At 41.0% G+C, this 24,803-nt stretch overlaps 1 protein-coding gene across 10 annotated transcripts in view; it reads left to right on the top strand.

The window, feature by feature from the left end:
• LOC111154508 (lysine methyltransferase 2C) overlaps nucleotides 1-24,803 on the top strand; it is a 267,678-nt gene that overhangs the window by 85,752 nt on the left and 157,123 nt on the right. For 8 of the 10 annotated variants that reach the window (XM_022514140.1, XM_022514145.1, XM_022514141.1 and 5 more), the window contains exons 3-5: nucleotides 13,866-14,007; nucleotides 19,808-20,008; nucleotides 23,200-23,348. In XM_022514140.1, coding sequence (XP_022369848.1) covers nucleotides 13,866-14,007; nucleotides 19,808-20,008; nucleotides 23,200-23,348 — 492 coding nt within the window. The remainder of the gene's footprint in view (nucleotides 1-13,865; nucleotides 14,008-19,807; nucleotides 20,009-23,199; nucleotides 23,349-24,803) is intronic. The other 2 variants (XM_022514139.1, XM_022514147.1) reach the window with 1 other exon arrangement.

Here is a 24,803-nt window from a genome sequence, read left to right as displayed (position 1 = left end):
GAAGGCAGTGGCTTAACCCACTGAGCCACCCAGGCGCCCTAGAATCAACTTGTCTTAAAGAAAATCCTGCTGGGGTTTTTTTTTTTTTTTTTTTTTTAAGATTTTGTTTATTTGTGAGAGAGAGAGGTCACAAGTAGGCAGAGTGGTAGGCAGAGGGAAAGGGAGAAGAAGCAGGCTCTCCGTTGAGAAGGGACCCTGATGCGCTGCTTAGTCCCAGGACCCTGGGATCATGACTGAGCCAAAGGCAGATGCTTAACCCACTGAGCCACCCAGGTGCCCCAAGAATTGACATCTTTACTGTGGTGAGTCTTCCATTCCATGAACTTGGCCATGTGTCTCCATTTGGGATTTCTCTGATTTCTTTCATTGGTGTTTTATAATTTTTTAATACAGATCTCTGCATATTTTCTTAGACTTATACTAATTATTTCATTGGCGGGGAGCTAATGTAAATGGTACATTTAAAATGTTTTTTATTTGTACATTGCTAATGTATAAAAATATGATTTATTTTTGTATTTTTGCCTTGTTCTCCGCAATGTTGCTGAATTTCATTTACTTGTTACCAGGTTAGCTGTAGGAATTTTTGTGGGTATCCTTTCTAACTTGTAGAGTAAATATTTAATCAGTTTTCATTGCTTACTAAACCAAAAAAAGGGGATTAAGCTGATATGTCCTTTAACATGATTTGTAGTGTTTTCCCTAGGTTGGGATATTAATTATTTTTATTATTCCTTATTTTCTAAATGGTTTTCAGGTTTTTGAGCCTTCTTTTTGACTTATGAGGTGTTTGAGAAATTTAATAAAATTTCCAAGTATTTGTATGGATTTTCTCTTTATTTTTGTTACTAATTTCTAATTTTATTATATTGTATTGGTTTTATACACTTTGTAAACTTTAGAATTTGAGATTTCTTGAAATCTTCTTTGGTTTTGGAAAATTCTTGGCTGTTATATATTCCAATACTGCTTTTGCCCCATTCTTTCTTTATTCTAATTAAACGCTTGCTCATTAGACCATATCACTGTTTGTTGCCATTTACCTTCATTTTTGTATTTTTTAGTCCTCTTGTCCCTCTGTTCTCTATTTTAGACAGATTTATTTAGATGCATTCTAGATAGATGTTCCAATTTACCTGTCTTCCCTTTTGGCATTGTCTAGTCTGCTATTAAACATATGAATTGAGTCCATTTATTATATTTTAAAATTTCTTTACTATTATCTTTCAAATTGCAGCATCACTTTTTATTATTTCTAGTTCCCTCCTAAAGATTTTAATGCCTGGTTTTATTATATTCAACATAGTAAATAAAACTGGCGTAGAGTTTTTGTTTGATCATGCCAATGTCTGGAGCCTTCTGGTTCCACTGTTTCTGCGCGTTGCTCATGCTGTCCTGTCTGCTCTTGTACCTGACTGCCTGTGTCTGTGCACTGGACAATGTCTTTAACGGTTTATCTATAGAAGTAAGTTGATGTTTTTTTCTTCAAAGATAGTTCAGCTCTGATTTTTTTCCCGCCAGGTACCTCAAGGGCACTAATAATCTAGGACCACCTCCGTTCGGTTTCATGGCTCTGCTTTTGTTCGAGGCATGTGATGCAAAGCTGTGCAGCAGTCCTTGCAAACACCGTTTTGTTTCTGGTTCCGTCCTCCTCTTAATGTCCAGCCCTGCCAGTCCTGAGCCCACATTCCCTGGTGGTTTTCATCTTCTAGGACCATCTACAAGTCTTCTGAAGGTCAAAACTGACACCCCCATGGGAAGTGCAGCCCTGGGTGTTGGGCTCACCTTACTCACGGCTTCTCTCCATGAGAGGAGCGCTTCCTCTGTCATTCCTCACTACCTTGTTAGGTTTTTGGTTGCTTTTAAGACTTGTTTACTTTTAAATTATTTTCTCAACTTTTTTACTTGTCTTCACTGGGAGGGTTGATCCAAATTACCTAGTCTGCTGTTAGTGGAAATAGATACTCTCTGGAGTTTTCTTTGAATCGTAGTATTTGGCTTATGTAAATTTTTCTGGGCACTGAGTAGAATGAAGTATAGTCACTTTTGTCCCCTTACATAGGATCTGAAACTTGATAGTCGTTTGTTATATTTAGTCAGCTAGTACGTTGTTATTAAAATAACATACAGTAACTCAAACTACAAGAAAGAAGGAAATCTGTGGGCCATACACTGTCAGATTCAGAGGTTAGATGGGTTTAAGTTGACCTAATTCACCCTTACTCATGTCACAAGGTTCTTGGTTCATTGCATCTCTCTGCACTTTTCTTTTCTTTTCCTTTCTTCTTTCTTTGTGTGTGTTTCTTTTCCTTCTTTCCTTCCTTCCGTTCATGCATTCATTCTTTTTTTTTTTTTTAAAGATTTTATTTATTTATTTTATATATAGAGAGATCACAAGTAGGCAGAGAGGCAGGCAGAGAGAGAGGGGGAAACAGGCTCCCCACTGAGCAGAGAGCCCGATGCGGGCCGCGATCCCAGGACCCTGAGATCATGACCTGAGCCGAAGGCAGAGGCTTAACCCACTGAGCCACCCAGGTGCCTTCATTCATTCTTTCTTTGTCAGCTTCATTCTGTGGCTAGAATGATGGAAGCTCCCCTTGATGGAAGTTGGTTGCCTGCAGTCTTGGGTGCCACATTATTTCTTGTCCATATCAAAGTAAAGGGAGCATGCATGTGTATCAGCTAAACAATTCTAGGACCAGTTTATTTAGATCCTATGTCTGTCAATAACCAAGTCTGTTTCAAAAGTAAGATAGTGTGTGGAATCCTAGTATAATAGAGCTCACTCCTAGAGATAAGAAGGGGAGCAAAATGATGGCTTTAAGGGCAGAGGCAAAGAATGGATGCCAAAAAAGGCAACTGTGATGTCACTGCATAGGCCCCACCTGTAGATGGTGTTGTAAAGATCCTTCATCTGCTCCTTCACTGTTTACTTGCTTCTGTGAAGGGCTGGGGCAGGCGGGCAGCTCATTTTTCCTGCTACTTTGATCTGCAGATTAAATCCACAGGTTTGGTCCTGCTTTTTTTTCTGGAATGTTTTCTTCCTTAGAATCTTTGAACATTTTTTCCCTTCAGTTTTCTCTGTCAAGTAGAAGTGCGTACGCATGTTGTACTGTTACTCATCCTCCTTCATCACTTCTGCTGTTTTTAGATGTTTCTGTGTGTTTTCTGTAGTTCATCGTCTACATCCTAACCTTGTTTTCAGAATTGTTGCTTCATGCAGGTCCTCTTGTTTGTAGTTCTGCAGTTCCTTTTTTTTTTTTTTTTTTTAAATTTCTTCAGCTCACACTCTTCACACGCTTCCACTCAGTAGAGGTTAGCAGTTTCAACTCTGGAGCCAGACTGCTTGTGTTGGAATCCAGACTCCCCTATTTTTTCTTTCAATTGTATTTTTCTTTCAATTTTATTTTTAAGAAATCTCTATACCCATTGTGGGGCTTGGATTTAACAACCCTGAGGTCAGGCGTTGCAGCTCTATGGACTGAGCCAGCCAGGCACCCTTCTACTGATTGTATTCTTGAGCAAAGTTCCTTGTTCTCTTACCTTGCTTTCTCAATTGTAAGGTGGAGTTGGTGATAGTAGCTGCTGTTGGGAGATATGCCCCCCTGGTCTCTTGCACTTGACCTATCTTCTTGTATATGCTAAGAATGACTGTTCCTTATCTGGGCCATTTCTCAGGGTTCTGTTGCAGTGAGTAGCCTTGAAGAATGAGGTACTGTTGGGAGGCCTGGGTGGCTCAGTCGGTTAAGCCGCTGCCTTTGGCTTAGGTCATGGTCCCAGGGTCTTGGGATTGAGTTCCACATCCAGCTCCTTGCTTGAGCAGGGAGCCTGCTTTTCTCTCCGCCTCTGACTGCTTGTGGCGTGCTCTCTCTCTCTCTCTCTCTCTCTGACAGATAAATAAATAAAATCTTAAAAAAAAAAAAAAAAAGAATGAGGCACTGTCTCCCTCTGGGACAAGAGCAGACCTGTTTAATGCTTATTATAAAAGCAGTGGGTTCCCAGTGCTCTTTGTTCCTTCATTGTAACACAGTTCACTGCAAGTACAGGCACTCATTTGGGCTCATGGTGTGGCCCCCGTAAGACTTAGGGGCCACAGAGGAACTGACAGCAATAACCTCATGTTCATGTTACTTGTTGGGCAGTGATCCAGGAGTCTTTGTCTTTGATCCAGGAGTCTGTGTTTTCTGCCAGCATCTATAGTAACAGACTAACTTAATAACTTGTGTAAAATCCCAAACTTAGAAGCTGTCTTCATATGGTTGTTGTAAAGTTTCAGTGAGTTAACACATGTTAATCACTTACAACATTGCCTAGGACATAGTAAGCATGTACTGAAAGTTAGCCATGAAGGTTTTCTTTAAGTATTCTTTTTGTATTCTCTGCATGGAATTTTTAGGCCTAAATAAAGATAAGGCTTAGAAGATTAAGGTTGCTGTACATAACTATTATATGGTGAAGATACATGTTGTAACTCGTTGGTTTTATTTTAGTTTCTTTTATTTTTTCTTTTTTTAAGATTTTATTTATTTGAGAGAGAGAGAGTGGGAGCATGGTTCACATGGAGGAGAGGGACAGAGGGAGAGGGAGAGAGAGAGTCGCAAGCAAACTCTGTGCTGAGTGCAGGGCCGGATGTAGGGCTCAGTCCTGCAACTTTGAGGTCACTACCTGAAACGAAACCAGTTGTCCATCGCTTAACCAGCTGTGCCACCCAGGTGCCTCTAGTTTCTTGTATTAATTGCAGATAATGAATATCCATTAATAAAAAAGTCATAAAAATTAAAACTCTTTTAATAACTGAATAAAACATCCAGAGAGCAGTTGAATTTTAACAATTCCTATTTTATTTATTTTTAAAAGATTTTATATATTCATTTGACAAAGAGAGAGAGAGAAAGCACAAGTAGGCAGAATAGCAGGCAGAGGGAGAGGAGACTCAGGCTCTCTGCTGAGCAGGGAACCTGATGTGGGGCTCAATCCCAGGATCCTGGGATCATGACCTGAGCCGAAGGCAGCAGCTTAATGACTGAGCCACCCAGACAGCCTAACAATTACTATTTTAATTAACATCAGTGTCTTCTTTGGCTCTTGATAGCTGTTGGACTCTTAGTCTTAATCATTTTGTACTGCATTTCTAAAAATCACATTAAAATTATAACAGTGATGCATATTTGTGAAAATGTATTGAACTATGGATAAGTATAAAGAGACTAAGTTATCCTTAAAGTATTAACTCCAAGAGAAAACCAGTATTTCACATTTTTGTGTATTTTTGGTTGCTTACTTTTTAATCTTTACATGGCTCTGTGAAGGTAGTGACTATCTTCACGTTATTAGTGTCAGTATTTTACGTAGTTTAGTGAATAAAGGTAGGGTAACTATTTCTAATATTGTGCTAATTCTTTAGCTGTACAGCACATTTCGGAAGTAGTGGATACACGAGATTCAGCAAGATACAAACACAATGTAAAATAGAACTGTCAGAACGCAGGCTTATTTTGACCACTGCTATTCAAAAGAAGGAAAGGGTGTGATGATACAATTTCTTAGCTACGTTTTGTTCTGTCGTCTTAGGATAAAGGAAGCATGCAAGGCATCACCATTCTGTGGAGTGAAGGAAGTTAGGAGAGGGAAATAATTTTTATTCTATTTAATGTTTGACTAAAGCACAGAGCAGGCATTTGGATAAGAAGTAGACAATGAGTGCTGGTGTTCACTAACATAATTAGTAAATACTAGCCTGTTTAAAATATTTTGTATGTTTTTCTCTGTGCTTTTTGTGATTCTTTATGTATATGTACACAATAAGATTTGTCTGCTTGCTTGATATTAATTATATCACATGTAATTAATTGAGCAGTTATTGGGCGTCATCCAGATTTTGCTCCGAATGGTTTGTAGAACAGATACCCTGCCTGTTTCTGTAGAGTGCCTTGTCTGCGGGGTGTCATCGGCACCTTTGCCAGGCTCTTTTCCAGATATAGTTTTTAAATGAATAAAATAAAATACATAAGATTGCCAAGATAAAAGATTATGTTGAAATATTACCAAAATAGTAAAAAGGCAAATTTGTAATTTCATGTTTTTTAAAATTTACACTTAAATTATAAATCCCAATATAATTTTAACAATTGCCATAATTTTCAAGTCGTGATGAGGGTACATGATACTGTGGGATGATATCTGCAAACGCTGAGTGTGATAAGAAATTACTTGCTTTCTGTTGGTGGCAGACATAGTTGTTGCTGTACCACTCTACATGTACATGTATTCATAATGAAATGAGTTTTTAGGATTCTGAATTTCAAAGGTTACAAAAAAAAAAGATGAATTTTTCCCTCCCAAGATCCTAGAACACCTGATTAAGTAAATATATTTAAAAATTATTTTATTTTTTAATATTTTTGGGTGGGGGTGGGGTAGAGGGAGAAAGAGCATGAATCTCAGGCAGACTCCATGCTTAGCGCAGAGCCTGACAAGGACCCTGAGATTGTGACCTGAGCCTAATTCAAGAGTTGGATACTTTTAAATGACTGAGCTACCCAGGTTGCCCATAAAGAAATACACTTTTTTTTTTTTAAAGATTTTATTTATTTATTTGACAGAGATCACAAGTAGGCAGAGCGGCAGACAGAGGGAGAGGAGGAAGCAGGCTCCCCGCTGAGCAGAGAGCCCGATGCGGGGCTCGATCCCAGGACGCTGGGATCCTGACCTGAGCCGAAGGCAGAGGCTTTAACCCACTGAGCCACCCAGGTGCCCCAAGAAATAAATTTTTAAAAATTCATTGAAATATAGGTGCTTTGAAAGAATGTGTTATGTATTAATAAGAGAGGCCATAAGCAGGCTCAGGAGTATTTCCGACATCTGACAGTCTGTTCTGTGAGGTTGGTGACTTTACTCAATATATTTTTAGGATATATACAAAGAATGACTTAACCTTTGAGGGAAATAATTTCTTAATTGTCCAAAATCAAAGTGTATTATTTCCGTGAACTTGGCTGTGAGGTAAATGCTCTCTTTACGCCATAATCTGTCTCAGCACAGCTTTAAAAATAAACAGAAATACGCTGTTTTCAGTTTTCATTTCATATTCTTCATATTCAACAAATGATTCCTCAGTAACACGGTGCTAGTAAAACATTACCGTTTCCCTTTAACGTTAATCTCCTCCTAAAGCCTCTGTGCTCTGAGAGACTGACGGGCAGTGACGGGCGCAGGGCGGAGCCTCCCTGCGCCGCCGCTGTGCGGCCGGTCGGGCCTGTCGGTGCGCGCGGCTTCCTGGTCGCCTGTGGTCTCCCGCTCCAGCACCTTCCCGAGTTGAGTTTCCGTGTCTCGCACATGAGGATATGTCAGCTGTTACTGTTCTTTTTTAAAAAGAGAAGAATTAAATGAGAGAACTATGCGGCGCACACTTCTGTCGGTCCTTTCCGTTTCTGTTGGGCTTTTAACGCCTTTCTGGAGCCTTCCGGAGCTCTTCTCCCGCCTCTGCCCTCTGTCACACCCGTGCGTCCGTCAGGACCGCTGTGCTGCCTGTCGCTCCTCCGTTTCCTGACTAGATCCGCGGGGGATAGAAAGCCTGACTCTGCCACAGAAACGGGCTGCTCTTTGAGTAGAATGTGGTACACAGGAGTTACTCAGAGTTTTGTTGGGTAAAAATCTTTCTGAAGTGTTTATTTAAAGTAAAGCTCCTCAGCAAGGAGTCCGAAGCTGCTGCGTCAGTGTCCTCTTTATCCTGACTGCTTTCCTCCGTTTGCTGTCGTAGCGTGTGCTCGGACATCAGGAGTTTGGTGTCTCAGTGGGCGCTGCCCGGCGGGCCGGGCAAGTCGATAGAACGTCGCGTGCGGACTGGAGAATCAGACCAGCGGCCGCATGGCGACAACTGCCGGCATTGGGCCGCGCGCTTTGCGCGTAGTGTCTGTTTCCGTCCCGAGGGCAGTTTCATACTAGGTGGTATTCGCCGCCTTTTAAATGATTAACGACCTGAAACTGAGGTGAGCTCGCTGGCCGGGGGCCCACCGCTTGCAGATGCAGATTCTGGGCCATTTGATTCCAAGCCTTTGATTTTAACTAACGCCCCGAGCTGAACCAGCCTTGGCTGTGGATTCACCGAAGCAACTGTTCGGGAGTCTTGAGTAAGTCGTGGGAGGAGTGGCCTTGTGTAGGGACAAGGTCAGAGCTGATTTGCTGCCGCAGCCGCAGAGGTGTGCAGGGCACCTGGGCCAGGCCGCTGAGTGCAGTGCGCAGGCCCCCCAGGCTCCCCCGGGAGCGTCCTGACGCCACCGGCCCGGGTTCCCCGGCGCGTTCCCTCTGCGCATGTGCCACCTAGTGGTTCAAGACCCAGCCCAGGGGGGCCGCCGGGAAAATCCTCTCTGTCATCCCCGTGGTCGGCGCCGACTCTCCTGGCTTTAAAAAATTTTGTGACCGAGTAGCATTGCCTTTATTTTAGGTCAAGGTCAGAGTAAGGAGAAAGTTACGCGGATTATTTTATATCAAAGAAAAATATAACTTGGAAATTTTTTTCAATGTGAAAAGTGCCTGCTTACTCCCATGTCATAGTTTTAGACCGCTAGGCGTTTGGACGAACAGGATGCCGTGAAAGGCGAAACTCCGCGGAGTGGCAGAGTAGCCGAGCCTGGGCTATTTTATTGGTGGAACGGCTGGCTTCTGTGGTTTTAGCACAGGCACAGGAGTGCATTTTTGGTAGTAAACTGGATAAGCAACGTCTCGCGTCAGCTCTTGACTCGGTTGTCCGTGAGTTTACAGTCTCTTCACCAGAGCATTTCTGGTTGACATCTCTGGTTGGATGTTCGCATGACATCACTTTCAACCAGAGCAGTCTGTGTCACATTCTGCTGTGAAGACTTGGGCTGGGAGAAGAGAGAGACATAAACATTAGTTTAATTGTCCTGGCTCGACTTTGACAGATAGTAAGATCCAATTTATTCTGCTAGACAAAGAGTGACAATTAAAAAAGATAGGTTCTAGTGATCCGAAGGGGCACGTGCACCCGAATGTTTATAGCAGCAATGTCTACAATAGCCAAACTATGGAAAGAACCTAGATGTCCATCAACAGACGAATGGATAAAGAAGATGTGGTATATATACACAATGGAATACTATGCAGCCATCAAAAGAAATGAAATCTTGCCTTTTGCGACGACATGGATGGAACTAGAGGGTATCATGCTTAGCGAAATAAGTCAATCGGAGAAAGACAACTATCATATGATCTCCCTGATATGAGGGAGAGGAGATGCAACATGGGGGGTTAAGGGGGTAGGAGAAGAGTAAATGAAACAAGATGGGATTGGGAGGGAGACAAACCATAAGTGACTCTTAATCTCACAAAACAAACTGAGGGTAAATGGGGGGGTGTGGGGGGGTGGGATTATGGACATTGGGGAGGGTATGTGCTATGGTGAGTGCTGTGAAGTGTGTAAACCTGGCGATTCACAGACCTGTACCCCTGGGGATAAAAAGATATTATATGTTTATGAAAAATAAAATTAAAAAAAAAAAAAAAAAAGATAGGTTCTGTCGTTATGTATAGTTTCACATAATTAGGGATACTTTTTTCTGTTTTTATTTTGTGGCTGGAACTGCTCCGTAGGAAGCAGTCATAAGATTCCTCTTTACTTTTCCTTATTCCTTAAAAAACTAATGACTAAAACAAAATCCACACAAAAAATCCAGCCCAAACCCAGCAGTCCCTACTCTGTTTTTAGCAGATCCACGGTAGGATCTTGGGCAGACCCAGTAGCAGTGATAGCTGGAAGCATAAAGGAGAACAGGGTGAGCCCGTGAAGCCTGCCTTAGCACCACTGACCTTGTAGATCGGGCATGTTCCAGAGCCCATTAGGAAAAAAAACCGCTCTCGAGTCAGAATCTGTCTTTTGCCCCTCTGAAATGCAGGGAGCCTAATTTCCAAAAGTTGCGTACCTGAACACCTACCAGCCTACCATTAACATTTGTTTAACCTTGCCATTTCCTTCCGATCTAATTTGAGAGAGAGGGAGAGAGAGACCAAGTAGACAGACACGGAGAGAGATGGTCTTCCTGCTGGTTTCCCCTTAGTTATAAGCAACAAAAAAAGCTCCTAAAAATATTGAAAGTGTTAGGTATTTTCCTTTTGAGGGAGATAAAAATAAGAACGTAGTTGGGGGGCACCTGGGTGGCTCAGTGGGTTAAGCCTCTGCCTTTGGCTCAGGTCATGGTCTCAGGGTCCTGGATCGAGCCCTGAATTGGGATCTCTGCTCAGCAGGAAGCCTGCTCCCCGCTCCCCCTCTGCCTGCCTCTCTGCCTATTTGTGATCTCTGTCAAATAAATAAATAAAATCTTTAAAAAAAAAAAAAAAAAAAAGAACATAGTTGGAGTGTGCTATAGTTTACCTGGAGAAGAACTTTGACAAGAGACCGTAAGTGGTAGACGGCAGCATAAACCAGAGAAGGGACAGGCTGTGCCTGACGGAGGGCTTGTGGTTCAGCGGTGGAGGCGAAACAGAGCTGGCCCTTGGGAGAAAAGTGCTCCGAGAGCAATGTAATGGCACGTGACTCTGGTCCATGGGGCTCAGGATCTATAAGTTTTTAAGGTACTCTTCTTAGTACTTCTCTTGTCTTGACTTTTATCCTTCCTTATTACCTAGTAATAGGAGTGGTACAAAAAGAGCGTATCCCACATGGGCTCAGAGCATTTCTGGATAGAAATGAAATGCTTCCTGACAGACGTTTTCATATGCATGGTCATTTTATAGTGTTTTAAATATAATGGAGGGGGTCTGTCTGGTAGAACCATGTTACTTTCTGTCTTTGTTTATAAAAGCACTTAGAGGGCAGGCAACACAGAATAACTTTTGGGTCTTTCCAGATGCTTTCCCTAGACCTATTGGCTCTGGAGGTACCTGGTCTGCTTTCCAAGTTATAGCAGGTCACAGGTCTACCAAATATTTAGATACAGTATAAAAAGGGTCAGTTGATTTCCAAACTCCAGTGTTGCTGTTCTCATTGCCAGGTCACCAGCCTACATTTTAACTGTTTGTTACAGCAGTTCCCCACTCCTGTGTTAGTTGGGGCATGGGTTAAAATGCTGTAAACAGAGACCCTAGAATATAGCAGTGGTGTAAATAAAACAGATTCATCTTTTTTTCATGCACTCTTTCTGAAAGTGAGAGGGTCAGTCATCTTTGCTCCCAGTGGTGGTTTATGGACCTAGGCTCCTTTCATCTTTTTTCCCTGCCTTTCACGAGAACGGTGTCCTCATCCGCAGCACTGCATCTGCGTTGCTGATGTGTCTGTGTTCCTGTCTGTAGGAAGGAGGAAACAGAACAGTCTGTGGCAGATCCCTTCCTGTTAGAAGTTGCATGGTCAGTTTTGGTCCTCCTCTATTGGTGAGAACTTGCCACGATTAGCTACAAAGAAGGTTGAGAAAATCAGTCTCTCAGAAGTTCCGGAGTTTATCCTTTGTCTGTTTTTCTGCAGGGTCATGTGCCTTGTTCAGGTTTCATGATGTAAAGTTCTGTGCATGCTCTAGATTTGAGTGCCCATTTATGGACTAAATCCATGTATTTTTTTCAATCCATGATGTACTTTCTCATTTTGTTCATGATAGCTTTTGTTGTGTAGCAGTTTCATATTTTAATATAGTAAAGTTTGCAAGTCTTCTTATAATCCTTTGATACAAGTGTACTTCATATTTATAGATTTGATTCTAGGTACTCTGTCTCAGTTTTGTGGCTGGGGTAGACAGGACAGACATGATTGACAGGCCCACAAGCACTTGATTTATGGTCCACTTTACTATTTCAATTTAAGAAAAAACAATGTTATTTTAAATAGGAGAACCAAAACTGTCTGTCTGATGCTTTATTTCATCATTTATTTCATGATTTGACAAGACTTATAGTTATTTGTAGTTTTTCTAACTGAACAATTAATAGTTCTCAAAGTTATTTGTCAAAACACTTACCTAAACTTCATTATGAATTTAGCAGACTTTGATAGTCACAAAAACGGGAAAGTCAGATTGGAGAGCTGATCTGAGAAACGTGAGATAAAATTTGGTGTGGAATTTAGTGTTCCAGCTGCTGGATATGTCCCGAATACACTTGAAGCGTGGTCTGAAGCAGGACAGGAGCCAGGGCTGCATGTGTCAGCGGATGACCGTGAAGTCCAGAGGAGACTCTTAAAACCTGGATTATCATTAAGTTCTTCAAGGAGAAAGAGCAGGGGCGCCTGGGTGGCTCAGTCGGTTAAACGTCTGCCTTCAGCTCAGGTCATGATCCCAGGGTCCTGGGATCCAGCCCCGCGTCAGGCGGGAAGCCTGCTTCTCCCTCTCCCACTCCCCCTGCTTGTGTTCCCTCTCTCGCTGTGTCTCTCTGTGTCACATAAAAACAAAAAAAAAAAAAAAAAAAAAAAAGAAGAAGAAGAAAGAGCACATAAAGGACACCCCAAGGGCTATTCCCACATTTAGAGGTCTAAAAGAAACCAGCTGAAGAGACAGACACTGGATTATTTAATTTTCATTAGCAACCTTGAGAGATACATGGTAGCTTTTTGGTTTTGCAGGTGAGATGGAGAATTTTATTTAAAAAATTTTTTTTAAAGATTTTATTTATTTGATGGAGACAGTGAGAGAGGGAACACAAGCAGGGGAGTGGGAGAGGGAGAAGCAGGCTTCCCGCTGAGCAGGGAGCCAGACGTGGGGCTCGATCCCAGGACCCTGGGATCATGACCTGAGCTGAAGGCAGACGTTTAACCGACTGAGCCACCCAGGCGCCCTGATGATGGAGAATTTCAGATGACTTTACAGAAATAGCATAGACAGTAGTTACTACAACTGGAACTCCAGAGCAGGTTGTGATGACTCTGAAGCCTGTAGTAGTCCAGTACAACTCCTGCTTCTAAGTTAGGAAAGCCTTTCACTGAAGAGGAGGTTGTCCTTGGTGCCCGAATTCCTAGAAAGTTTGAAGGCTTGCGTGTAGTCCCTGGATTGTTAGTTCTCCTGCTCTCAGTGGTGCTGGGAGAACAGCATTGCGGTGGGGGGATGCCCATTAGGAAGGTAATCGAGTGTGGCCCCTCCAAAGTTCCATTTCATGAATTTTATTGGGAAAAGGAAGGAAAGAGAGAAGAAGAGTTTGAAGGACTGTAAGTGCTTTGTATTTGTTTCTTCAGTTTGGGGTGGTGGTGTGGAAAGGTGTGAGTAAATTCCGAGTTAGGAAAGAAGGACCGACTGGAGCGTGGAATGGCATCAGGGCACTGTGGAGGGCTGTGCCTGTTCTCTTCCAGTGATGCCGGTGGCTAGATGGTTCTTAAGGAGACGCGTGACATTCTGTGATGGCGTTTGTTGACTTGCCTCCTAAGAAGGTGTGTGTGACGTGTGAGGTGTTTGGGGTTGGAGTCTTGAGGGTAAATGAAAAAAGCAGTGGAGTAAAGATGTGCTCTTTTCAGTTATTTACCTTTAGAATGACTATTAATTAAGGCTGTAATGATTGTTTTAAGGGAATAATAGTTTTATTTATAAATTGTGAAGAACCTTTTTTTAAGCAAGTCACTTAGAAGAACATTTGTTCTATAGATGAACTGCCAAGACCCTACAAGTAAGGTTCTTAACAGTTATTACTAAGATGAAACCCCGCTGAGTCTGTTGTAAGGTGCACAAAAAACAGTGGGCAGAGTTTCACGTTCCTCTGAGGATCACGTTGCAACAGAGAATGAAAAGCCCGTTACGGACTCGAACTGTTGGTGTATTAGTGAGGTGTGCCCGTTGCTCTTTGAATTTTCTTCCTGTGCCATGTCTGCTTTATAGGTAAATTCACCAAAGATGGATTTCATTGTGAAAATGACTTTTTATATCTTCTCGTTCACTACTAAGCAGAAATCAAAGAGCAGTCTGCGGAGGAGGATGCTGAAGCTGAAGCGGACAGCAGCCGACAGCCGGTGCCGGCCCTTCAGCGCTCTGTGTCGGAGGAATCCGCGAGCTCCCTGGTCTCCGTCGGCGTGGAAGCCAGAATCAGGTTAGAGAATGAGTGCAGCTGGAGGGGGCTGGCTAGAGAGAGAATTCAGAGCACAAGCTCGCTTTTAAATACGGAAGGGATTTTATTACTTAATAATTTTAGTTTATGGCTGACGCCTCTGTGGTGTTGAGGTAAAGGGTGTCTGTGAGCTTAATTAGGTGATTGTAGAACAGACCCGTAGACTAGCACGTTGTACCCTCCTCTCCGCAGAGCAGAACAGAGACTCACCAGCACGCTGGTCCTAGCCAGAGAAATAACTCCAAGCTTTTAGTGTAAGGATTGATTTTTGATACTTACCTGTAAACTTTTATACTCCTGTTCCTTACTCTTTCTTCATTCCTTAACTAAAGAAATAGAGGAGGTTATAACCTACCTGTGTATACTTCAGCTTTGAAGTCTCGGGGTTTTTTAGACCGTATTTGAAAGACATGAGTAACACTATGAAACCGTTTCTCAGTTGAATACTCCCATCTTCTTGAAATGTTTTCTTTCTTTTGCTTTTGGCACCCCTGCTTCCTCATCTTTTGCTGGCTTCTGCAGAGACCCCCTGCTTTTAAAATGTTGGGGTCCTCCGGGAAGTCTCCAGCACGCACACCTTCATCTCTGCTCCCTCCCTGGGGGCGCGCATGCATGTGACAGCGAAGTTGTCTGTGTGATGAGCCCCATATTTGTATTTCCAGGGCTGACCTTTCCCTGAACTTCAGACTTTCCCATCTATCTGTCTGCTTGACATCTCCCTTTAGAGGTATAGTACACACCTCACCCATGCATGGTGTGTTCCCCGTTTCAGGGAAGGTTTGAAATTCTCAAGATAAAAGAGTACGGTGAAAAATAAAATAGTCCCCAACACACTTTACCTATTACTACTGCTTTATTTTTCTTTTCTTTACTTTTCTTCCTTCCTTCCTTTCTTTTTTTAAAGATTTTATTTATTTATTTGAGAGAGAGCATGAGCAGTGGGGAGGGGCAGAGAGAGAGGGAGAAGCAGGCTCCCCACTGAGCAGAGAGCCCAATGTGGGGCACAATCCCAGGACCCTGGGATCATGACCTGAGCTGGAGGCAGACACTTGACCAACTGAGCCACCCAGACATCCCCCTGCTTTGTTTTTCTTAGTAGCACTTGTTATTTTTCAGTTTATTTGATGATTTAATTATCGATATCATGTGAGTTCTGTGAAGGCAGTACTTTTCTGTTTTCTATTGGATTGATAATTATTTTCTGTAGATTATACATTATATTTTGTTTTTTAAGATTGTTCCCCTTAAAACCCAAACCTCATATCTCTTTACCCTATTGAATTTAACTTTGAAAGAATTCACACCTACATTCCATATGGTTTCTTAGTCTTAACAATGTAAGTGCTTTATCATACTTTCATATCTCTACATCTCTCATCCAGACTCTCATGCTGAAGTTATTTTAGATCTATTCTTCCTACTTCTGTTTCCCTTGTCTTGGCCCACTAATTCCCCACCCCCAATTTTGAAAATGGAGGTTTAATTTATATACAGTGAAAATCAGCCATTTTGTGAGATGACAGCTGTACACAGTGACATGACCACAACCACCAGGAGTTAAAGAACCGCCTGCCGTGCTGAGAAAAGTCCCTGAAGCCTGTTTGTTGTCAGCCCCAAGTCCACCTTCCGCCCTCGGCCGCCGCTGGTCTGTAGGTCCCTGTTGTTTTGCTTTTGCAGTAACAATGAACTGGAATTGTAGAGTATGTGTTCTTTTGACTCTCTCCTTTTTTACTTAGCTGACGCCGTTTTTACTCTCTGGCCTTGCCGCTCGTCTGCGTCAGTGTGTGCATCATGCGCCTCCTCTTCATTGTGGAGCAGGACTCGGTTTTATGGAGGCTCCTGCAGTTTATCTGTTTCCTACTTCAGGAATATTTGGGCAGTTTCCAGTTTGGGGCAATGATGAATACAGTTGGTATAAATATTCACTCACAGGTTTTGGTGCGAACACAAGGTTTTTATTTCACTTGGGTAAATTCCTCGGCTGGGAGAAAGGTAATTGGAAAAGAAAGTGCCAAAGCGTGTTGTGTGTGCGGTTCTGCTGTTCTGCATTCTCACTGGTGATGTGTGAGGGTCGCTGTCAGAGCGTGGAGTAACAGAGCTTTTCTCGTTCCGATTCAGCTCCGCTCTTAGAAAGGCACTGTGCCTTGTGGTTCCCAGGGTTGTGTGTTCTCAGTGACCCCGCCAGCTGTGGGAGACCTGTGACGGCCCAAGTCCAGGGCACAGTCTTGATTCTCCTCTAGGGTTAAAGCCCCCTTGACCCCTCACTATTCCTCTGTCTGCACTTGGTCTTCACCGTCGCAGGTGGCGATTTTTCCTGTCCTTCTCTCACAAGCCTAAGGCTTTTGTTCCCTCTGGGCCTTCCCCATACTGCTGCTGTTCCGCTCCCCAGGCCTTGTGTCATGACCAGCGCATTGTGCAAACCCGTCGCCGTGCTCTCAGTGCTGTGCCTGGGCATTGGAGTGGTGTCTGTGGTCCCAGATACTCTGTATTCTCACACTGTCTCACACTTGGACTTTAGCACTTGGTTAAAATTTTTCACTGAATTCTTCTTATGCTGCTTACATGATGTACCGTGGCCTCTTCCCCAGATTAAGCAAATGCTTGTGTGTCATCTCTTTCTGGGAGTGCCTCTCCTTCAGCTGGAGGTGAATTGGTTGCCCTGTGACTTCTGCAGTCTGATGCGTTAAAGGAAAGTAAACTTGTAGATTGTCTGGCGAGATTTTGCTCTGAGGGTGGGAGCAGTGCTCTTTGCAGCTTTCTGTACCCAAAGTGAAGACAGAAATTTCCTTTGTCCCACATACAAAATTAATAAACTGGTCTGGGATGTCTAGATGACTGTCCTTACTTCTTCCATCTCTTGAACCTTTCCCAATTCTTTAGTGATCTGAGTACTTCCTTAAAATTATTTTCATTGTGGATCTGTTGTGTGGCAAAATTCCTGTGCTCTTACAAGCCTGGGATTACTTTTAATCACCATCACATTTGAGTGATGGTTTTGGCTATGACATTGAAGGTGAAGATATTTACTGTCAGTACTTCAAGGGACACCTTGGTGGCTCCGTCAGGTAAGTGTCTGCCTTCAGCTTGGATCATGATCTCAGAGTCCTGGGATCAAGCCCCATGTTGGGCTCCCAGCTCAGCGGGAGTCTGCTTCTCCCTCTGCCTCTCCTGCTGCTTATGCTCTCTCTGCCTCTCTCTCTCTCTGAAATGAATAAATAAAATCTTTTTTAAAAAGTATACTTTAAAACAATTTATTTTTTTAAAGATTTTATTTATTTGAGAGAGTAGGGGAGGGACAGAGGGAGAGAGAGAGTCTCACGTCGACTCGTCTCTCAGTGTGGAACCCAAAGCAGGGCACAACCCTGAGGTCATGACCTGAGCTGAAATCAAGAGTCAGATGCTTGACTGACTGAGCCACCTGAGAGGCCCCTAAAAAGTATTATAAAAAATTTAAAATCAATGTAGAAAAATCCATAATGAGTGATATGTAATTTTTTTAAAGTTAAGAAATACTGTTTTTCTTCTAGCATTTTAAAAAATTTTTATTTAAGTTCCAGTTTGTTAAAATACAGCGTAATTGAGTTTCAGTTGTATGGTTCAGTGATTCATCACATCGCTCCACCCCTAGTGCTCATCACAGCGGGTGTCCTCCTTCATCCCCAGCACCTGTCTCCCCCGTCTATACTCTCTGTCGTTGAGAATTTGTTTTCTGGTTTGCTGCTTTCTTCCATGTTCTTCTGTTTTGTTTCTTAAATTCCACATATCAGCAGAGTGAAAAGGAAAAGAGTGACACAAACCACCAAACAGACGCTTAACTCTAGAGAACAAAGTGAGGGTTCCCCAGGGGAGGTGTGTGTGGGGGCTGGATGAAATAGGTGATGGGGTTGGAGGGAGGGCACTCGTCCTGATGAGCACCCACTAGGTTCTGCACCTCTAATATTGCACTTTTATTAACTGGAATTTAAAAAAAAAACTTGAATAAAATAAAATACTCCATCAAAAATGAAATAAGGCGTGATAGATGAGAAAAACAAAGTACTTCTGACAGGTAAAGCTGAAGGACAGGTTCATGAGCATCTATTAACTGTTGTTCTACTTTTGTGTCTTTGTTCAAAAATATCCATAATAAAAAGTCAAAGATGTATGTGATCTTTAAAAAACAAAAAAGCCCCCCAAACAACAAAATTCCATGTGAGTGAAATCATACGGTGTTTGTCTTTCTCTGACTTGTTTCGCTTAGCAGAATACTCTCTCGCTCCATCTCACATTGTTGCAAATGGAAAGATCTCGTTGTTCTTATGGCTGATACATATAATGGGAATTGTATATACACCACATCTTATTTATCCATTCGTCAGTCAACGGACACTTGGCTGCGTCCATATCATGCTGTTGTAAATAATGCTGCGGTAAATGTAGGGAGTGCATGTGTCTCTCTGAGTTAGTGTTTTTGTATTCTTTGGGTAAATACCCAGGAGTATGATTGCGGGGTCATGGGGTAGCTCTATTTTTAAGTTTTTTTTTTTTTTTTTAAAAGATTTTATTTATTTATTTGACAGAGAGAGATCACAAGCAGATGGAGAGGCAGGCAGAGAGAGAGAGAGAGAGGAGGAAGCAGGCTTCCTGCCGAGCAGAGAGCCCGATGTGGGACTCGATCCCAGGACCCCGAGACCACGACCCAAGCCGAAGGCAGCGGCTTAACCCACTGAGCCACCCAGGCGCCCTATTTTTAAGTTTTTGAGGAACCTCCATGCTGTCTGCCAGAGTGGCTGCACCAGCTTGCGTTCCCGCCGACAATGTGAGAGGGTTCCCCTTTCAAGGAGCAGACCTTCTAATTCTGTTCTTTCTGAGGTCCCTTATTAAACATCTGTTCCATAAACATATATTGTTTTTGTCTTTTAACTTGTTTAACTTTATTGTAGTTAGTAGATGTTATTGCTTAGAATAAATTCAGGTTTTCAGAAAAATTGAGCAGAGGGTACAGGAGTTCTCATTCTCAGCCTGCCCTCCTTCCCTGAGTTTCCCCTTTATTAGCCCTGTGCCCTAGTGTGGTACGTTTGTTACAATCGATGAACTAGTACTGGTATGTTATTATTAACTGAACACCATAGTTTGCACTAGGGCTCGTTCTTTGTGTTAAGTAGTTCTCCGAGTCTTGACAAATGCCTGATTGTGCATTTGCCATCGCAGTGCATCACGGGCAATGGTTTCCCTGCCCTACAGTCACCTGTGCCCCACCTACTTACCCTCTTCCCCTCTGTTGAACTCTTTCTCACACACCCCTCATCTCGGACTTCTTACTCCAGCACGCACTTAAATCTGCGTTTTTATGTCTCCATGTTTGTTCCTGTGTGTTTCATATCTACGTCATGCATAAAGAGTGGTCTGTCAAGTGCTTAAAAAAAAATTGAAAACCACAGGTTTTCGAGAACCCAAATGTCGCCCAGTGGCCTTAAACCCATCCCTCTGTCCTAGCCTCAGCCTTACTTGCTTTATTACTTCCATTTTCTTGAATTAGATGAAAATAAAATTGTTTTTCTCAGTACAAGCTAAAGTTTTTTGATTTTTGTGGGGTCTGCTACTTTAAAAAGTCATGCTATGAATTGCAAATGTGTAATTGATTATTAAACTTAATTGTTCTTATGGCCTAAATGTACTCAAGCTTACCTCGCACTAAAGTTGTAATATTTAATTTTAAAGTACAAGTATCTATAATCTGTAACTTTAAAAATAGTTGGATAAAACTACTTTCACATTCTGTTTTTCTTTTCATTTTGACCAGTGAACAGCTCTGCGCTTTTTGTTATTGTGGTGAAAAAAGTTCCTTAGGACAAGGAGACTTAAAGCAATTTAGAGTAACACCTGGGTTTATCTTGCCGTGGAAAAGCCAGCCTTCTAACAAGAAGGACATTGATGACAACAGCAATGGAACCTGTGAGAAAATACAAAACTCAGCACCACGAAAACAAAGAGGACAGAGAAAGTAAGCAATTTTGAATAAATGCTTGGAATGCAGTAAGGCTATCTATAATTCATTTTCATCTCAGGAAATATATAAATGGGGTTGTTACTGAATAATTTCTCATGTTTTTCCCCATTTGTAGAGTGCTTTATGCCTCACCATTAAAATCCCTCATAAAACACTCCTTTTCTCAAAATTTCTTGTGTAAAAAAAAAAAAAGTGTGTTTTTAAATGTTTTTTAATGTTTAAAAAAAAAAACTTTAAGGAACATAACATTAACCTAGAAGGAGATTATGGAAGGAAGGTAAAACAGATCAGTGAAGCATCTCTTTCGTCCTTTGAGTAAGTTTTTGATTGTTTGTAAGAATGTAACCTAACACAATGACAAAACCAAGATGGTTTTCTCTACCCATGTTCTTAATTTGTTATTTAGTTATTTTTATGGTTCAGAGAATATTGAGCTGTCCTATAAACTGTTATAATACAAGGTTAACTTTCTAAGTAATTATATGCTCTGATTTTCCTTTCTAAAGTTAAAGAAGCTCTTCTTTTTTAATGAAATAAGAATTTACTAAGGTATTTGTATAACTATATTTGTGTGTCTGTATTCATCAACATGATAGTTCCCTGAAACTTCTCTCGAATATGTTTAATTTTGGAGTCAAAAAAATTTTTTTTAGATGATGAGTTTTGTTTAAAGGCCATCTTAATATGTGGCTTTGGCTCTGGTAGTTGAGGGAATAGAAGTTTCTGTAGTCAATGAGAAAGTGTAAAATTAATTTAGCTTGGAAGGCTAACTGGCTCTGCCCCTTGAGGGTGATGATGTAATCATCCAAGTGCTTATCTGGCTTTTATCCAGATTTAAGTACTAAAGTATTGTTGTGTTGTACTTATTTGATTGGCTCCTTCTTTTGGACTCCTGCCAATGCCTTGAAGCCCTGAAGTAGGAAATGAAACAATAACAAGAAAGAAAGTCTTTTTAAAAAATTTAAGGTGGAACAGCTTAAGGAAGTTTAGAAGTACTACGTTGAGGGTCTTGATGTTTGAAAGACCAGAGCTAGATCATATAGAAGAGCTTTTCTTTTTGTTATCAGTCGAGTGCTCACATCCTAATAAAATACATCAGAAGTCTAGCAAACTTCCAATATCCATCAGTAATTAGCAGATCTAATGGACTGGACCAGCTAATATTTCATATCCTCATGTTCTGCCTTTGAATAACGGCGATTATATAAACACTATTCTGGAAATACAGTTGGACTGCGTTTACTTATTTTATAAGCTGAGTTAATTTTTAGTGAAAACTTTTATGGGCTAAGATAATTATATAAAAAGGAGCCTTGGTTTAGTCCTTACATACACTTAGTGTTTACCAATGTATTAAGTAATGATAACAAGACAGTTAATGGATGTTAGGGAAAAAACACATTAATAAGATTTGGAATTCATTTAAGGGTAAACAATTTAATTTGGTAATGATTTTAAATAGTTACAAAATATATTCCTGATGAATAGAAACCAAATAAACTTGTTTTTGTTTTTAATATGAAAAGGAGGTTTTAAGAAGAATTTTTCTCTCTTGGTGACATTAAATTTTAAGAATATGTAATTGGAGATTCTTTTCCTCTTTTGTTTTAGACTTAAATTTTGGGAGTATGTATTTCAGCTGTCTTTTCCTGATGGTCTTTCCTAAGTTGGTCTGCTGTCATCCTTAGGGTTGCCATCAGGGTCTTACTGATACCGTATATACATAAAAACTGGTTGCAAAACCTGAAGGTGAAATTTGATTAAGCTGGTGTTTAGGAATTGATTAGTAATAGACTGGTTAGTGATTGCGTTAGTTTTTATACCTGTCTCCCCCATCAAATACTGGTATAAAGGAAATATCGTAGAACAATACGTCAGTCTTTATAGATGAGCTGTTAGTCTTTTTCCCCCTTCTAATAAAAGAACGATGATTAGTAACGAAGAATCTATTTGTAGGAATGGAGGCATTTATAGGAAAGAGTTTGTTCTCACTCTACTGGGGGCATTTATAAAAATGAGAATTTAAAGTTAGAATAGCATGCTAAACTTTTTAAAAAAGTGAGTCTATGCATTTCTAATGCTGAACAAAATACTGTTTATTTTTATATGGTTTGATATTTAAATGTACTTATTGAAATATGTTAATACTTTTTTTCTTTCAATGATTCCAGGTATAAAAAAGTCTAGTACCTTGGTCATTGTGCTGATTTTCTCTTAATAGGAATCATGATAAATATCCAGCACACAGAAGTGCAGTGAGTTACGATCTATATCCAATAGTGACTTAATCCAGAATTATGATCAGGTTAAATACTGTGATATTAGGAGAAGATTAGAGTTTCAGTTCCAGTCACCTGATTCCCCATATTTGCTGTTTAAAGACAATACTAGTCATTGTTTACTTAATGATCTCAATTAATAGCTGAAGTTTGAAGGCTTTGAAAGTCTGATAGCCCTTGTGTTGTATGCTTTCTCCAGTGTTCATTTCTATACTGCTGTTTTTGCTGTTACATTATCTTCTTTATTCCCCATGCCACTAGTAGGTGTTTGGTTTTTGCATTTTACTTCTGATTTGGTGAGGTGAAGTGTTACTTACTAGAGAGCACTTGCGGCATCAGCCTTAGACCAGCTGTCGTGTGGAGGTGCCTGGAAGAGCGCTCCCACCGACATGTTCTACTCCCACTGCCTCCCTCTTCACACTTGGTAGTGGGTTCTCATTCCCGGGAAGTGACCTTTCTCTTCATTACATGAACTACCAGCTCTGTTGTGCTCGCCCTCACGATAAAGCAAATCACAATTTCTGATAGAGTTAGGTTTTGTGAGCATTTAAGTGAGGCTGAAGGGAATATTTATTTTATGTGATAAAATATAGTTCCTGATTAGAATATTAGAGTGTCATTTAAAAAAATTATAAAATGGCAAAATAAACTTGTAACTGTAATTTTTAACATTTCCTTATGGATTTGGATACTTTTTTTTTGTTGCTTCTTACATGATAAAATACAGCAACCCAGTTTTATATTACACTATGAATAATAACAGTTATAGTCTAAAAGTTGTTTTATGTCAGTTTATGCCTAATTAAAATTGATTTGGTAATATGTTATATTAAAGTTGTTGTAAACAAAATAATTATCTACTTGTTACCACTTTCACATCTCTTTTGTTTTATTTTATTTTTCCAGAGAACGATCTTCTCTGCAGAATATCGTATCTTGTGTAAGTGTAAGCACGCAGACCGCTTCAGATGATCAGGCTGGTAAATTGTGGGATGAACTCAGTCTGGTTGGCCTTCCTGATGCTATCGATATCCAAGCCTTATTTGATCCTACAGGTGGGAGCTGGTCTTCAGTGATAACTGTCTCTTGATTCTGTTGTAGACATTTTAATTTTAGTGAATTATCAACTTAATAGTAAATAACCTTTCATCTAGAAATAATTATAATCACATTGTAAAAAATGTCATTGTTTAAGTAATCTTTCTTAGGTAAAGTAAATTGTCTAATTATGCGTACCTAATTTATTTAGCATCTGCACTGGGCCAGTGCTGGGCTGGATACTCTTATAAATCGTTGTATTTATTCTTATGTGGACAGCAGGGCCATGGAGATCTGATAATTGAGGAAATAAATTTTTTTTTAAAGATTTTATTTATTTATTTGACAGAGATCACAAGTAGGCAGAGAGGCAGGCAGAGAGAGAAAGGGAGGCAGGCTCCCCGCTGAGCAGAGAGCCCAACGTGGGGCTCGATCCCAGGACCCTGGGATCGTGACCTGAGCCGAAGGCAGAGGCTTTAACCCAGTGAACCGCCCAGGCGCCCCGAGGAAAGAAAATTTTAAAAGGAACTGTGAGAAGTTGGGGAAGTTGGGTGTCTGGGTCTATTTAATGCAGGATGAAAGACAATAGATGTTAGCCATGTGGGTATCTTATTATAACAGTATAGTTACCCGTACTCATGATATGGTGCTTTTGGGATTTTGAGTTAATTTCAGCTGAACTGCATATTGACTGATAATGGTTCAAGTACTGTGTGATAGAGCATTTAAAGACTAACCTGATTTCAGTGATTGGTGTGGGCTCTTGGTGCGGGATGAAGCAGAGTGGAGGTGAACGTGTAGCTCATTTGCCGTCCATTCTCTTTGACGTAAAGTGTTATGTAACACCTTTATCTTTTATGCAAAGATACCAAATAAAATATCTTACAGTAATATTTAAATAAAATGACTAAGAACTCATTTTTTGGTGAAACAATAACTCCTTCAAACTTGTGTGCATCAGAATCACCTAGAGGGCTTGTTAAAACAGATTTCTGGCACCACTGCAAGGGGTTTTGATTCACTGTGTCTTGGTTCTGATATGATATTTTGCACTTCCTTTTTAAAATTTTTTTTAAAAGATTTATTTATTTATTTGATAGAGTGGGGGGAGGGACAGAAGAAGAGGGAGAGAGAGAATCTTAATACACACTCCCCGCTGAGCACAGAACCTGATGTGGGGCTCCATCCTGGGACCCTAAGATCATGACTTGAGCCAAAATCAAGAGTCAGATACTTAACCAACTGAACCACCCAGGTGCTCCATTATTTTGCATTTCTTTCTTTTCTTTTCTTTTTTTAAAAAAGATATTTATTTATTTATTTATTTGACACAGAGAGAGAAATCACAAGTAGACAGAAGTAGGCAGAGAGGTGGGCAGAGAGAGTAGAGGAAGCAGGCTCCCTGCTGAGCAGAGAGCCCGATGAGGGGCTCCATCCCAGGACCCTGAGATCATGACCTGAGCCAAAGTCAG

This window comes from Enhydra lutris, unplaced genomic scaffold (assembly GCF_002288905.1).
Source record: "Enhydra lutris kenyoni isolate GAN:26980312 unplaced genomic scaffold, ASM228890v2 scaffoldscaffold37, whole genome shotgun sequence".
Lineage (NCBI taxonomy): Eukaryota > Metazoa > Chordata > Mammalia > Carnivora > Mustelidae > Enhydra > Enhydra lutris.
The sequence above is the reverse complement of the archived record's forward strand: the minus strand, read 5'-3'. Positions and strand labels throughout refer to the sequence as shown.